The sequence below is a fragment of the Rhea pennata genome, chromosome 2 (assembly GCF_028389875.1).
Source record: "Rhea pennata isolate bPtePen1 chromosome 2, bPtePen1.pri, whole genome shotgun sequence".
Classification (NCBI taxonomy): Eukaryota; Metazoa; Chordata; class Aves; order Rheiformes; family Rheidae; genus Rhea; species Rhea pennata.
In genome coordinates this window covers 46388169-46405014 of record NC_084664.1, presented here as the reverse complement: position 1 = coordinate 46405014, position 16846 = coordinate 46388169, and the positions used below count along the sequence as shown (strand labels likewise).

The 16846-nt window shown below is 36.6% G+C and overlaps 1 protein-coding gene across 1 annotated transcript in view; it reads left to right on the top strand.

Annotated features, from left to right (window-relative positions):
- The window catches only part of ABHD5 (abhydrolase domain containing 5, lysophosphatidic acid acyltransferase), a 30004-nt gene that overhangs the window by 3877 nt on the left and 9281 nt on the right, over window positions 1–16846 (top strand). Inside the window, exons 2-4 of the mRNA XM_062567850.1 lie at window positions 12243–12328; window positions 12606–12978; window positions 16306–16460. Of these exons, the coding sequence (XP_062423834.1) occupies window positions 12243–12328; window positions 12606–12978; window positions 16306–16460 (614 nt within the window). The remainder of the gene's footprint in view (window positions 1–12242; window positions 12329–12605; window positions 12979–16305; window positions 16461–16846) is intronic.

The window sequence follows — 16846 nt, the reverse complement described above, 5'->3', positions numbered from 1 at the left end:
AGTTGTAACTTCAGTGCTTAATGCCTTTTACATTACATTTGTGTAGTCATCTGAAAGTATATGTATGAGCACATTTCCAAGAGTTTATAAGCTTCTCTCAAACAATTTTCTTCTCCTCATATGATTTTGGGAGAGGAAAGTCTGTGGTCGGCAGGAAGATATCTCTTTTCCCCTGACGTAAATTCAAGGGAGAGAAGGAAAGAGATGGCAAAAAGATAGGAGCTATCTTCTCATTCCAGTAACAGAAAAAGGATGATCGTGATAGTGTGTTTCCTATCCCTGTACAAGGAAGAACTTCATGTAAATGTTCCCTTGAGAAGCTTGAGTAAGCGCATTAGGGAATAGAACAGTAGTGTTCAGGCTTTTAGGCAAACGTTACTGAAAAGGGAGTGAAAAATTGCCATGAATATATGGGAGTGGATGGCCTGCTGTTTGCTTGTTTTTGACTGTTCTTTGGATACTCTTGTTTATTAGATATTCCCTGAATCTAGTTTATGGCAGAGATTTAGAAGATAGTTTCATGTTTGTTTGTTCCTTCATTTTCTCTCCCTTTCCGGGGTGGTGTTCCATTATTACACGTGATGTGCTAATCTCCGTGAAACGGATTTTTAGATTCAGATGGACCAATCTGTATGCTTACCTACCATCTTTCAAACTCTTTCAGAGTAGCAGAGAATGATATGACAGAGCTGCTGGCCCAGACAGCCAAAGATCTACAGCAGGGAAGAAGTAGCAGTCGGTCAAGGTGTGCTCATGAGGCCTCAGGGAGGCCCCTGAACTTCCTTTCACATTTTATTAAAAAAAAAAAAAAAAAAAAAAAAAAAAATCTGGGTATGCCACACTCTCGATTTATAGATCAACAAGCATTTTTATGATTTTTTCAGAGATTTCTTTAGTTCTTGATTGTTCTGTGTGATTCTTATGGGGGACTGTCTTAGGAATCATATCTAGCAGTTTGAACGCTACAGGTTACACACTACTGTGCTCAAGATTTTCTCCTCTGCTCTTTCTGTTAGCTATTCTTACATTAGACAATATGAGAAGAAGCAGCACCAATGTATGCCAGAGAGCTGCAGAAGGTCCTTCCCTCTCAGTAGTTCTTTTTGAGCACCAGGGAATCCTTTCAATTGGTTCTTTCCAGTTACATGTGATGAAAACACTGGTTCCTATCCTAGGTGAAGCAATATTCAAGTACATGGTTTTCCCTTTCACTGCCAGGCCTGAAGGTAATCCGAGGTAATCTTCAGCTGTGTTATATATGGTTCATGCTTCAAATTTCTAATAAATGGACCCAGAATTCCTACAGATTCGATTACAGAGAACATACTTCTAATATCTAACCTGAAGTTACCCATTCCTGCTGTCTTTCAGTGATTATCTGGCCAAGCCGTCTGTTATGGCAGAAATCCCCTGTTAAAAATCCTACTAGATTATCAGTCATCTGGCTCAAGTCCTTACATTTCAGAAAGGCAATGAGGAGTAGAGGGGGGAAGATAACAGTTAAACATTAGCTTTTCAGTTACATTTAGGATATTACTGAATGGAGCAAATGCAGGATTAGTAAGCAACATTATGAAGTCTGGTAGTAACACTGTGGATAAAGTGGAAACTTTGTTTACCAAGTGAACAGTCTAGTATGGATCTTCACTTACTCACAGGTACTGGGATCCTAGTTTTCCAAGCCATAAGCCTCTTGGAAATTTAAGTAGACTCTCAAATTGAGAGGTAAACTAACTTAGGAGTTAAGATTGGAAAGGTTTGGGGATCATATTATAACACAAACTTTTGCCAGTATCACATAGCTTTGGATAAATTCTAAGTTTTTTAGAGCCAGTTTGAAGATTGGTGCTGTGCCAGAGTTCTGTTCTTTTGTTGTGGACGTTATACTAAGCTTTGCCTTGTAGGTCCAGTTAGAGACAGATCCCTCAAAAAAGGACAGTGTCCACGCCGGGAGAATCTTCACAAGCTACAGTTTTTCCTGTACACTGCTGAGAGAATCCAAAGAACTTTCCTGGTTGATGGGGGGCAGGGAGGGGGATCTGAGGAAACTATGATTTCCATATTTCAAAACTTTTGAGTGTTTACTTGCAGCTCTGGCATTATTTCAGGATAGGGTTTTGTCCATAATTTGTATTGACAGCAAGAGAGAAGAGGGCATAGGAGGAAAGGTGAGTTTATACTGGCAGCAAGAGATGAGAAGCTGAACAGCAGGAGAGAGGTCAGTGGAGAAGAGAGATTTGTGAGTCAGTGAAGCTGTGTAATGGGATGAGGTCACTCTGGAATAAGGTTAAGAGGGTAAAAGAGGAGGAATTTAAGGGTAAAGTCTTGAGTGACAAGAGGAAAACACAGAGATGAATGGTGAAGGAGGAAGACTTTCTGAATGAGTTTTAGTGGAAAACTGAGGATCATGTGAAATTACAGAAATGAGAGAAAAATATATCCCTGAAGTGTTTCTCTAGTAAAGTTGCAAGAGCACCTATTGCCATTGAGAAAGTCTACTCGTTGCAATAACGAAGAGAAAGGTATTACAATGAAGTAAAAAAAAAGAGAGACGGAGCAGGCTAGTACTAACAGACTGTTGTTGAACGTTTTTTTTTTTTTTCTTGACTGTATTTAGTAAGTATTATACATGAACCTAAAGACTTATTAACTGTGTACATATATAATACTTTTCCATTCGGTGCAATGGCTTTTTAGACTTGTTCATCTTCTTGTATGTTTTTTAGACTATTTAAACTTTTCTTGACTTAAAAAAAACTTTGTGATGTAGGCATGTAAACAAAACTACATTTGAGTTTCTGGGAGAATGGGAAGGACTGTGCGTTTCTTAGACAATATTAATGGGTATTTTCTAAAGTGGAGAGTAGGCTCAGTGTGCCAAAACATTGAATACTGCAATTTGACATAGGAAAAAGTAACACTGTGGTTAAAAACAAAACAGAACAAAAACCCTCCACAACGTAGATGCTATTCTAATGGTATGCAGTGAAAGGTTGTTGTATAAATGTAGTTTGTGTATAGCATGTTAGGAGCCAAGTGAAATAATTGCATGCTTTAAACAGTCTTTTATCTATGTTCTTATGCAGTTCTTTATGGAAATATAAAACTGTATGTCCATCTCCTATTTAAGTTGTGATTCAAATTGTGTGTAATGCAGTAAGGAATATAAAGAAAAGATAAGTGGGATAATGGGCAAATACGCAGATCTGCAAAAGATGCTTATCACATAAATATTTTATTCTTGTTCAATTTGGTGCAGCTCAGGGATGGTCTGAAATGTGGGCCTCTGGCAAGGTAGGTATTAGAAGGTTAATAAATAAGGTTTAAACAGTATTTACTTATTTTTAATATGTTATTTGTTTTATTTGAGGTTATGCAATATCTGAAAGCCACTAAGAGTATAAAATGAGTAGTATAACGTTGTGTAATACCTGAAAATTACCATTTTATTTATTTTAATAATACATTTCTTTAAAAGTTCTTAATGTGATATTTGTAAAAACACTTAATTACGGTGGCAATGCCAGATTCTATCAGATGCAGATTTACTGTGGTTGAGGCCAAGGGGTGTAGATCATCACTAATACCAAAGCTGTGTTACACGCATGATCTCTGTCACAAGGTTGAGCAGTTGTGGTGTAATGCAACTCCTCTTACCCTCTCCACTGTATCTGCATCTTTATCTCTGTATACTGTATTCTTTCCTATGTGGTCTATAGTGGCTAAATATGACTTTTCCCTAGATCATTTTTGATTTTTAGCTTTTAAATTGAGACATAATGAGTCATTAGAAAAGATGTAAGGAAATAATTAAGGGCTTGATTACTCTGTTACTGTTAGCAGTTAGAATACTGTGAAGTTTTTAAGGGGAAATGCTTGTGTGTTAGGGAGTATGTCGTAAGTTAGGGAGGAACAGTGTTATTGAAAACTTGTTAGAATTAATTAGTTCTCTGCTTTATAGTATATTTGTAACTTGGCTTTAACCAGACTATGGAATTCGGAGAGAAGGATATATGATGTTCTGAAGGAAGATAAGAACACTGCAATTTTGGAATTTAAAGTCTGTATAGCAGTTGACAACGATAGGAGTAAGGAATAACTACATGACCACAAGCGTATTTTCTTCATTCCTGCAAACATTCCTAATGGTTTCTTGCACTAATGCAGTTTATTTTGTAAGCAGTGTGAGTGTTACAGGGTGCAGGCAGAGGCAGCAGTCCACTGATAAACTTCATTCTTGTGGTATTCACTCTATGTCCTGTAATGAACACATGTACATATATGTAGAAATGGGATAGAAGAAATGACAAAAAGGTATAAAAAGGATACATGTGGATAAAAAGTGAAAGGCAATACTGGGGGATAGAGAATAAAATGTTTGTGATGGGGGAAACAACGATGTAAGGTATATAGCAGTGCTCACCTATGGCTGAGGTTCAGCATGGGAGAGAGCAAAACTGTAAGTCCTGTCCACTTCCTGAATGCTCTGGATGCTCAAATTAATTTTAACATCATGAGGAACTTGAATATCACTAAAATAGCCAGAAAATACTGTTTATGATTTACCTTATTTTCATTTTAAGTTAATTTTGGAAGTATGAGTCCTGTGTAGCACTCTTCATATAAGTAGAGAGAGTAATAAAATTTGCTCCTGAATTTTTACATTCATTTTGATGTTGGATGTTCTGAATACAGAGTTCAAGATGTAGTAAGTACATGAGGAATGCATTGTTTTTGCCTGTGACCTAATGTAGCAATTTTCTGCAATAACCTACCATGGGCTTTTTGTTGAAATGGGCCTGATGTACGTTACACTTCCTAGAAATATTATGCAGAGGTTTTCAAAACATTAGTATCTATTTTAATGTTACTGAAGCAGCCAAGAGTTTCACAACATATAATTGCATGGAACATCTTGGCTTGTAGTTTTCCTGAACAGAACTTTATAGGCAGGCTTATAATGCTATCTGGGGAAAAAAGTGGTTTTCTTTATAATCATGAAACTCATTTACACCAATTTAATATATTTTGTCACTTCATGAAAATGCTGAACAGACATTTATTAAAGGATTGGGGGGGAGGGCTGTTTCCTACCCACACCCCTAGTTTTCACTTCTGGGTCTCACCTTTTTAGTATGCTCCTCAAGGTCTTGATGTCCCTGAGTATGGCAATATTTTTGGTCTTTTTGTGGAATAATCATGAAGTGGATCAGTGAAATATATTTCTTCTCCTGATGCTTGTCTGTAAGTACCAGAACTTAATTTTTGTCCTTGGAACATCTCATTCGGATTACTTTTGTGGTTATTACACCTGACTTCTACTGCACGTGCAGAAGCTGTGCCCCTGGTTACGCAGCCCTTATGCTAAGGCTCACTGCGCATAGATTGTGTATGCTGGAATGGTTCTGACTGCATTCATCATTCTCAGAAACCTGAACCACTGAAGAACATGTTGTGCTTTGGGGGCAAGAATGAAAGGCTACAAGAAGGACTCCTTAACTTGATTATGTTGTTAAAGCGTTCATGAAACCGTATCCTGAGCCTTGTCCCCGAGGTGTCCCTGGCCAGTTAAATTCAAACTGTCTGACTGAGGTCATGGTTATGTGTTACTATCTGTCAGTGGCAGCTCTGGCTTAAAAGCTTGCTGTCTTCCACCTTGCCCCACTGGTCAGGCTTTTCCCACCTTGTTAGCCCAGAGCTTTACTGGGTAAATGTCTCACACCTCTGTCAGATGGATCTCTGGAATGATCTAGTTTAACACATAATTAGAGAACAGCCACAAAAATAGTTGAACTGGCAAAATGGGCAACTGGAAAGCTTTTAGATCTGATCTGCTGGCAGTGGTGATGGCTTTAGAATCGGGCATCCTGTCTCCCAGGTTACCTCATACTGACCGCGGCAGGGATGAAAATGCAGAAAAAAGATGCTTCTAAGAGTTAGACTAACTTATGGATTTTTTTGTGTTTTATCTTCCTCATTTAAAAATAGTCTTTTCATCACTTAACAAACTAATATTAAAGATTAACTCCAGTCAGCTTAACCAGGCAAAGATTTATGTCTAGTACATGTTTTTTTGCTGCTCCTTGTCATCAGGTTCTTGTGGTTGTGGCTTTGAAAACATGCTTTCACGTTTTCAAATGCTAGTTTGAAATAGTTTCATTGCATTTTTCTCTCAACTATTTTTTCCCAGTGCTTTGTTAGACAACCTGCAATCAAGGGAAATACTCCTGGGAGTACCTAGAGAACACTATTGAACTTGAGTACAGTGAATGCTGCAGAGAGAAATATTTTTCTGTACTTCAAATGATAGTGTTTTGTATGTAATAGTGTTGCTTATAAATGTTAATAAAGAAACATTTTTATTCCCATAATTAGATGTAACAAAGTTCAGTACTATGGTTTTGCAAACCATTAAATTAATAAAATGGGAAAGGAAAAGTGTACAGCTTAACTCTAGCTTAGGCATAAGTTAGCCAGATGTAAACTTGCTGCTCCTCTGATATTTTGACACACATTCTTACCTGTTTCTGTCATCCTTGACTGTTTTTTTTTTTTTTTTTTTTTTTTTTTTTTTTTTTTGGCTTTGTATGATTTCAGGTTATTACTTGAAAAGTAAACTTGAAATTTAGTGACCAAAAGTAGACTTTTCTCTGATAACTTGGTTATTGTTGATGATGGCAGAAACAACATCTTACTGACCTCATTGATTTTACAGAGACTATTACTGATGCTGAGGAAAATGCAGAAAACTTCCAGTGAAGTAAACAGGCATTGTTTTGCTGTGCCTTAATAAATAAATAAATAATCAAAAGAATATCTCTTAGTTATTTCATTTAAACATCCATGCATATAAAATCCTATTATAACTATAGAGAACGTTATGGTATGGCAGTGTTTTAAAATTGGCACTTTGCCCTACATTTGATATGTAGAACTCTTGCCCTGTTACGAATACCTGAGGCTCTTTTTTACTCTTCCTGTTCTGCCCCTCCTTAGTATTTGTACAGCAATAAAAAAGTCTTGAGTTGCTTTGCCCTGAAGTTTTAAATAGTTAAAAAGAGAATAGTAGTTGCTCTGTTCTTTTGATATCAATCTCTTTTGAATATTATATATGGAGTAGTGATAATATGTAAATCTGTGTGTTTTTTTCTGATAAAACACTAAGCACTATATCCTCAGTTGGGTGGAGCACCTACTGAAGTACAGTGCTTAAGTATGTTTTGTGTGATGAAGTTTCTTGAGACCTTAGAAGAGTAAGCCTTCTCGTGCTTAGCATATTTAGATTTCGAAACATTTGGAGTTCTGAATTCCTTTGCTAGCAAAATACTTCAGGAATACTATGTGCAGAAACCAGAGAAGTGAACCTGACCTGTTTTTGAATCACCGAACTCTTACTATGTTAGAGTACAAGCATTTCATAATTTAAGCCTGATCAGCTGATGTTCATAACAGCCATACCAGCTAGATGGCCCTGAAAATCATAATACCATTCATGTTGGTGTTAGGAAGAAGTGATAAAATAAATTCTCTGTATGTATATGGCTTTCATTAATTCTTTCCTTATAAATAGTTACATATACTTCTGAAAGTCAGGAGAGGAGAGAGTTTAGGATTTTCAAAAGATCAGCTTTATTCTAGTAAGATCTAAGGGCAAAACTTGAAATCATTTCAGTGAGTTCACTCTGTGTTTCAACTTTTTAAAGTTTCTTTTTTTTTTAGCTTGTTCCATAGCTAAAATCTTAGTAATTTGCAGCATTTTCCGTAGAAATACAATTAAAAAACACGTTAACCCCTATTTTTTTTCAAGTGATACTATTCTTAATGCAGTGTTTTACAGCTGCTTCAAATAATCTTCATAACAGGAAATTGTTTTCCACACTCCTGGCACTAATAGATGTTTCAAAGCCTACCTTTTGGTCTATACTGAGAGTTTTAGTTACTTTACTTATTTCAAGATACTTTGTGAAAAGCTGATTTTATAATTGGCACCACAGAAGAATATCTGCAATATGTCATCTGAGTAGGTCAGTAACTTGTGGCAAATAAATGATATTGCTGTCATCAACTCTGATTTAGTCGAGTTCTGTCATTTTAGGTTTTTTTAATGTTTGGGTTTTTGTAGTTTGTTGTTTGTTTGTTTTAACACACAGGCTTTCCACAGATTACAACAATTTTGTACATGGGAAAATACTTTTGTTGAATGATTTTAAGCCTAATATATCTTGTAGGCCATACATTCTTACAACTCTAATGTGAGTAAGTAAATTACAAACTTGAAAAGTGATAGAATTAGCTGCATATATGTGTATTTATATCTCCTAGATTGTTATAAACAACTGTTATTGAACATTGAAACTGTCTTTATATGGTAGGGCTTCTTTGTGGTAATCCACGTTACAAGCCAGAAATCCAGTGGACTACTCAGCGTTTTGTCTTCCTCCGCATAACATGAGATATTCTCAGTCATTCAGTGTTATCTAGACTTTCACGAGCTTTTTGTGGAGTCTATCAAATTTGTAACCTGCCATAAATCTGTGTTGCAAGTAATCGATTCTCATCAAACTAAGTAGATTAATCAAACTGACATGATGATAGTATCTGAGTTTCCTATTTGCCACATTCTTCATCTGATTTGACCTAATCAGCAGAGGTGGATGGGTGGGTCAGGTTCGCTCTGCCTCTGCCTCTACTTGATTCTTAGTTCTTTTGAAAGTTACCCTCAGGTAGTTTTAGCTGTGCTGGGACAGCAAGTATTTGATTCAAATTAACATTCAAGCAGCTAAGGAAAGGGAGTATTACCTTTAGTTGCACTTCACACAATATTAAATTATTCTTTACTTCCTAGAGTTCTGCAGGTAGTAATCATATTTCTCCTACCTGTTTCCCTTCTTATGCTTGTACAGATAACTTCACGTTTGTAAAACATACTCTTTATCTGCTTTACTGTAACATGTTCTGGTACTACTTTCAACCTGACCATGCTTATGTATGAGATTCCCTCAGCAAAGTAGACTGTAGCTGACAACCTAGCCAAAAAAAAAAAAAAAAAAATGTCCAGAGTATATTTCTGGGTTGAGTGGAATAGGATTTATGCAATTTTCTCAATTTAGAATGAACTCATTTGGATTAATAGATTTTTCCTCTACCTTCAGAAAGTTGCAACAGGAGCATTTTCATGTTTGAGTTTGAGCTGGGAAACTGTAGTAACATTCCCCATTGCTTTTAAGGCTTAGTAGAAAGAATGGCAGAAGCACACTGCTGCCTGATCATCACCTTTCATTAAGTCTTTGACTTCTTTTTATATATATATAGCTAGGGACTCTTGAAGTCCTAAGCCATTTCAGACTACTTAGAGTGATCTTAGTTAAAAGGGAAGCAGAAATACAACTAAGAATTATGTGTCTGAACACCTTAAAAGAATAGACCCTCTCAGCTTTGAAATCTTCCTTTGGGCAAGAATAGCTGTGAAGTTAGGTCTCATTTTCCAACTTCAGGTTCTGGAGTTGGTGTCTGTTCATGCCAATGGAGTTTGATGGTTGTGCTGTTTATAGATAATGAACTTCTAATGTCTCCTCTGAGAGTAGTGTATTTGAGAGGCTGGTTTGACTTGCTCTATTTGGGAAGTTGCTCCCTCAGAACATCTACATTATTCACTCTTGGTTGATTGTCCAGCTATGGAAGCAGGTGATGTAAAATCTTTACGCACCTCTGGAATAAGGCCTTGATTAGCTTGTCTGGAGACCAGAGTGGCATGGTAAGTGCTTTCTAAATGAGATCTCAAACTCAGTGTCCAATTGATTAAAACCAGAGAGGAGTCTGGCAAAATGCATTGAAATCAGTTCACTGCATAGTTAATAAGCATCACACCCTATGAGGCAAGGTGAAATTGTTATACATCTGTGTGTTACCTAATCATAAAAATTTTTGTTTTTGTCAGACACATCTCTCTTCTTTTATGTAACCTGCAAGAGAATCTCCTATTTCGGGTGGTTCACAAACATCCAGCTTACTCAGTGAAAGTAAGAATGCTGTACTTGATTAAGCAGGGTTTCTTTTTAACTAAACTGCATTGTATGGTATTCTTTTGTTTTGATTCTATATTGAATATTGATTTGATTGGGACTGTCCATTAGTAGAATAGTCCAGTGACAGTCTGTCATGGGGGAACAGACTTTCTTCATGCTAAAGCCATTTAATGGTTGTCTCCAGGGTTTCCTATTCCCCTCTGGTCTTGTGTCCCAAATGAGCAGAAGTTTGAAGTTAGCAACAGTTAGGTAGCAATGGTGTCTGCTGCCAGAGTACATGGGTCCTTTGAACATCAAGGGGCCAGTGAATAGTCTCCTGCACTGCACTGATTTTACCTGTCTCCAGAGCTCCATGCTTTTCCAGGTGGCAGGAAAAGCAAGTGACCGCAAACAGAGAGTGCAAGGAAGATTCCTAGAGCATAGCTGTGCATCTGTGCCCCTGCTAATTATTGCTTGTGTTAGCAGGGCTGTGCAGACTGATTTATGTTACTGCTCAGACACAAAAGAAAATGTAGGTTAAATTCCACTACTTAAATACCTTGGTAATTTGATATGTGACTGCAATGTGTGAAGTCAGTATGAAAATAATAGCAGTGTGGCCTGGCAGTTGTCAGATTTATTTTGCACTTTTTTGTATGGCAGGCAACTAAGCCGAGTGGATTTCTTAACTCCTAAAAATAGAAGATCTGAGTTTTGAGCTTAAAACAAAACAAAACAAAACAAAAAAGACAGAAAGAAAGAATGAAAGTGTCTGGAGGGTGTTTAGTGTTGAGAACAGATTGGAGTCTGCCTCTTTTTGCAATGGGTAGCTCACTTATAGTCTGAAATCTTTAGTTTTCTTAGAGAAGTAAACTATATGGGATAACAATGGGTGATTGCCTGATGAATTCTTTTGATCAGAGGTTTCTCTTCTGATGTCTCCTAATATGTTTCTAGGAATTTGAACTGTGCTGTTTGCAAATGCTTTGGGTGTTCTTAGAAAACCTGCGATATTGTATAATAAACTTAACTAGTTATGCAGCTATGATCACTCAAGCCCCTAAAAACGTGGAGGAAAAGATCCTTCAGATAAAGAACTAGAAAGGCCAGACCTGTAATTTGTTATTAATGTGTTCTGTAAACTCTGAAAATTTGGACATCAGTAACTTTTTGGTCTTTAATAGTAATTGTTGTACAATTAATACTTCAGTATTTAATCTTGAAAATATTTTAGCCAACTGGAAAGCAATTCAATCTAGGAAAAATGAGCAAAAGAGGAAAGTGAGGAAAAATGATTGTGAACTCTATGACCTCCTCTTTTTCTCTGTAAGTGATGGTCCAGGGTCCTACAGTTGCAGCCTCCTCACTGAAGAAGTAGCCTGAGACAGTTTAACGATAAAAACAGGTGAGAGAGGGAAAAGAGAATTCTATCGTGAAAAATGGGGTGAATTAGCACCTGGGAAGAATTGTTACTCTAAGATATGGTTACAACCTTAGCCTGGCAGCCTAACTGCTGGGTTCCTTGGAGCAGCATCTGTGAGACAGTGCTGCTAGATGAATCATTCCTCCTGCTCTCATGGTCAAGAAAGTACTATAAAGATAGTAAGTAAGAGCTGGAAAAGTACATTCTGTTAGGGATACTTGAAATTGCTGTTTTATTTTTTCTCTGTGTCTTTGTTTCTAAGCTTATAATGAAGGTCTTTGGTTTTTTGCCTTGATGGAATAAACCTGCTGGTGTTTCACCTTTTAAATTTATCTAGTGAATGAGTCAGTTCAGATGAAGCTGGCAAACAAAAGGTGTGTTGCTTTTTTGGAAGTGGTGGGTTCATGTAGAGTGGTGTGTGTGCTAGCAAACGTCCAAGGGAACTTAAAAGGAATCTGGAAACTCCAGGAATTGTGCCGTATTTCTTGCCAGGCTCCTCAGATCAGTGTGAGGACCGATGTCTCTAGATTCTCAGGAGAAGCCTGCTCTGACAGGGATAGATCAGTGCACTCTGATAAGGGACGGATAATGGAGAGACAGCACACTTTTCGAAGAACACCCCTGATCACTGCACCACCATGAAAAGTCAGGAGAAAGTGAATTCCTTCCTCTACAGCTCTCTGGTGTCCTACATGATGTGTAATTTAGTCATGTTCTTTCATGAAGAGCAACAAATGAAGCTCCTTCAAAGCTTCAGATGGTGCAGAATATGATTGTCTTATTCAAGAAATTTATATTCTCTATTGCTGTTGTAGGTCAGGATGGTTATTCAGCTGGCTTCCTGCCTGGTGTCCCACATCACTGCTACATCTTAAAGAAGCAGAAGACAGAATGCTAAAATGTAAGTCTGTTTGTTCTTTAATAAGATTTATAGATGTGACTTGATTTTCTGTAATTTCCATTAAGAATAATTTTTAAAGTTTTTAAATGTGGCTTCTGCACTGCGATGAAATAAACAGGTTTAGAAATAGATTCTGTGTTACCTTGTCTGTGATATTTGATCCTAGGATCTTTGCTTTGAAAGCAATCTCCTACTTCAAACATTGATTTCCGTAGAACGTGTTTTATATTTTGTCAGTCACATCTAGCAACATCAATTTTTCCCCCTTTTTCTTCAGGTATTGCAGGCACATACAGTAAACGGTATGTGTACCTATCTAATGGAAATAAAATATGGACACTGACATTCTCTCCGGACCTTTCACGTAAAACCCCGCTCGTTCTTCTTCATGGGTTTGGAGGAGGTGTTGGACTGTGGGCTCTCAATTTTGAAGATCTCTGTGAAAACAGAACCGTTCATGCTTTTGACCTCTTGGGATTTGGACGTAGCAGTAGACCACACTTTGACAGTGATGCTCGGGAAGCAGAAAATCAGTTTGTGGAATCCATAGAAGAATGGAGAAGGGAGGTGGGGTTAGAAAAAATGATTTTACTTGGACACAACCTAGGTGGATTCCTGGCTGCTGCTTACTCATTAAAGTACCCATCAAGGTATGTGAAAATAAAGGAATGAAGGAATTCCTTTTCTGTATTTGGTTAGTGATTTTACCACAGATTTAATTTGATTCAATTCTTTATAGATTTATAGATTAAATAGATGATGGTGTTGGTTAAAAGAAACTTAATACTGAATTATAGGCTGGAAGTATTAATCGTGGATTTTGTTCCCAGATGACTAGAAATAAAGATATGTAAGATATGCTTCAAATGTACTTTTCTGTACCTTGTTGGTTTTCTTCAACATCACCTTGCCATGCTGTAAGGCAAAATAGAAAAGATCATATTTACATGTTAATGTTTCATGGCATCTCTGACCAAACTTAGCTTTGTCAAGGGAAAAGAGGCCTATTTCTGCCAAACTTCCCATTATCGTGGATAGCAATGCAACTCAGGAACTTGATCCCCCAAGGTAATTCATGCCTATATGCTGGCAGTCAGCCTGGTGCCAGCATGATTATATAAAAATAATTTTGGCAACTGCTTGATTTAAATTGTCTGTATGCCACTTTGTATTTCTTTGTTGGAAAACAATCCAGCTGCAGCAGTGCTGTAATTGTATCCATCAGCATTTTCTGCAGACACATCATGGTGAACAGCTAATCCATTTTTTCTCATAAACAGATAACTTTCCTTTTTTTTTTTTTTTTTTTTTTTTTTTTTTTTTTTTTTTTTTAACATAGCCTAGTTATAGCCTCTGATGAGCTAGGAGTGCAGCAGCTGAGGTCCTTCTACATCAAGAAAGGACATTATTTTTGTCTAGATAAGTAGATAAGCGTAATGGACTCCTATTTCCAGTGTGTAATCCATGCAAACAAGAAATTTTTATATATAGTCCTTATTAACTTCTCTTTTATCATTCTGTATGGGTCAGAATGGAAAAAAATTATCAATTCCAAAGAATATATTTTAAGACTCATTAGATTTCTGGTGTGATTTATTTTTCTACTATGTGATTATTGAGTTGGGCTAAAAACATGAATATAAGTCTAGCTTTCCAAATGTCATATTAGATTGTATATGATATAGAATGAATATTGTATTCTTTTATATACTTTTAATTTACACTATACACACCTTTCTCTCTGGTTTTGAGATTTTAAAATAAATTCATAAATCATTTTTTCCTAAAACAGTGACTGGTTCTTTCTAAGTGGGTGGCAGTTGGCACATACTTTCAAATATCATTTCCAGCAGTAGGTGTGTGTCTAAATCCAGAATTTCAGTGAAGTGCAATTCAAGAAGTGCTGTCCTGTGCTTTGGAGAGATAAACCTCTTAAACTTTGGGGCATACAACAACTTTAGCTAACTGGAAGTAGTTTCCTGTAGGAGTCACTATACTAGTTGCTTTCTCTTTCTTCTGAAGTATTTATAGATGTCCCCTGTGGGATGGAGTGTTGTTTCTGTCATCTGATTTAGATTGAAAGTGACAGTTCTGCATTTTCAGGCTTCCCTGTGCTTAAGTTGGAATTTAACTAATTTTGGGAGGGTTTTAGTTTGTGCTCTTACGTTATTTACATTGTTTTTTTGAAATTAAATAACACTCTTTCAAATTAGTACACTTACTGGTAGGGTCTTAAGATGGTGTTGGATCAAGTGATAAATATAGGGCTGCCTTCAGCGAGATTATCTAACAATGTATTAGAAGCTTAAGGGATTCTTGATACATATTGTTAGGAAAGTAGATCTTTTCTCCAAGCCTAGGTAATCTGTTAATTTACTATGTAGTACGAAAATTGTTCATGGAACATCATCAAACATCATAATCTGAGAGTATTAATCCAAAAAGTTTCCAATGTAGAAGATTTTTGGGGAGGTTTTGGAGAACCATGATTTTCAAATACTGCTACCTTCGGACTATTACTTTTGGAATTATTTCCCATGATGAGCTTCCCTTTGTCCTTGATCATCTTTTAGGCTTGATTACCATAAGGAGGAATGCAAAACAGGAAGGGCACTATTAAGAAACCAAACTTGAAAAGAGTTTACTGTGTTTTGATTTATGTATATGATGTGTTACGTTTAATGCTATGGTTTGTGCACAGAACGTTTAGTAGTCCTCAACCACTTCTCATTGCCTACGCTCCTTGGCCTTCCAGTCTCTCTTGCTTGTTTTATTTAGCTAAATTCTACCCTGTCCTTTTACCATTCTTGCATGCTGCTATGTGCAAATACATACGTGGCTGAACTGGCAGCTAAGAAACATCTTTGTGAGCTTGATCCTTTTCAACCCTCCATTTCAAGTGTTGGTTTTGGTTTCCCAAACAATTATAGTCCAGAAATAGCCTTCAGAATCACTTCTAAAATCATTTTAGACAGTAAGACATCTCTGTATATTTAATGTCTAATTTCATGGTTTTGAAAGAGAAGGAAGTCACGAAGAAAAAATTAAAGATAATGAAGCTGTACCATATGCAAAATCACCTTAAATATGCAAAACTGTAGTGAAGAGTCACTTTTTCAGAAATCAGCAGTGTCTAGTTCAGGCCTCTTAGAGTAGGTGTATTACAGGATTAAATATAAAAGGATGATTCCAATCCACCAAGATGAAATTAATTTTTTTCTTGAAGGAGACTCACAGGATGAAATGACTGATAGTTGCCTGTGCTGGAGAATCCTCCTGTGCTTTCTGTGCAGAGATTCCGTTGAACGATAATTCTGTGAATGGTCTCTCTAAAGCTTCTGTTGTGAACCGAATCAATAAATTTAGAAAACATCTAATTTGATCTGCCTCTCACTTCAGATTTTACTTTGATAAGATAATTTTTTTAGATAAGTTTGCATTCCTTCTTAGAACAGAAAACTTATAGCTTGAAAAAGAAAGACTTCAGAAAGTTTACTTTAAATAAAACAGATACCTTTCTCTTTTGTTTCAACTGCTGCTGCTACTTATATTGGCTGAGTGCATGGAATAGGCCATTTTTAAAGACTAAGCTTTTTTTTTAATGTGTGTGACAGTAGGTATCTATTGAATACTGAGTTTCTGGTTTTGACATGAACTTCCATTTTTCTTAAATCATAGTCTTTTTCCAATTTTGGTTTTTTGAAATGCAAATTAACTAAGTTTCTGATATTTTAAAATATGATTACTTTCAATTATGTTTGCAGCACAACAGAATACAAATATTGTCAAGGTGCTTTGCATTCCATCTCTCTCAAGTAGCATTTAAAAGCAAAATCATCAATGAATTGGGTATTAGGTAATAGGCCACTGTGATGGAAGTGACTAAACAGGTTGCGTAATACACAGATAGCAAGTTGCCGTCTTTTTCAGTTGAAGAAAAAGTAACATCTGAACCTCTGAACCTTTTCTGCCAACAGGGTAAAGCACCTTATCTTAGTGGAGCCGTGGGGTTTTCCAGAGAGGCCTGACAATGCTGAACAAGAAAGACCAATTCCGATCTGGATCAAAGCACTAGGAGCTATATTGAGTCCATTTAATCCATTAGCTGGGCTGAGGATAGCAGGACCCTTTGGTGAGTGTTAGCTACTCTTAAATAATGTTTTTCTTTGAACGTAAACATGGGGCAGATACGAGATTAAGATAAGATTTGTTGCAAACCCTTATTACCCACAGAGAAAAGAATTGGAGGAAGAAATGTGAATGCTTGAGAAAAATGACATCTTTAGGACAAGAGGGCAAGAACTTTCTGATAGAAATACTAATATGATGATTTATAGCATTTATTGTAGGCTACAGTTATAGTGAGATAGATTATGTGGACATCTGTTGGGGAGACCTGACAAAGATGTATCAGTGTGAACAGCTTTTTTTTTTTTTTTCCTAGTTGCCTCCAGTCACATTCCATTTAGTTTCTCTTCTATTTGCAATTTGATGGACAAACAGCATTTCCAAATTAGA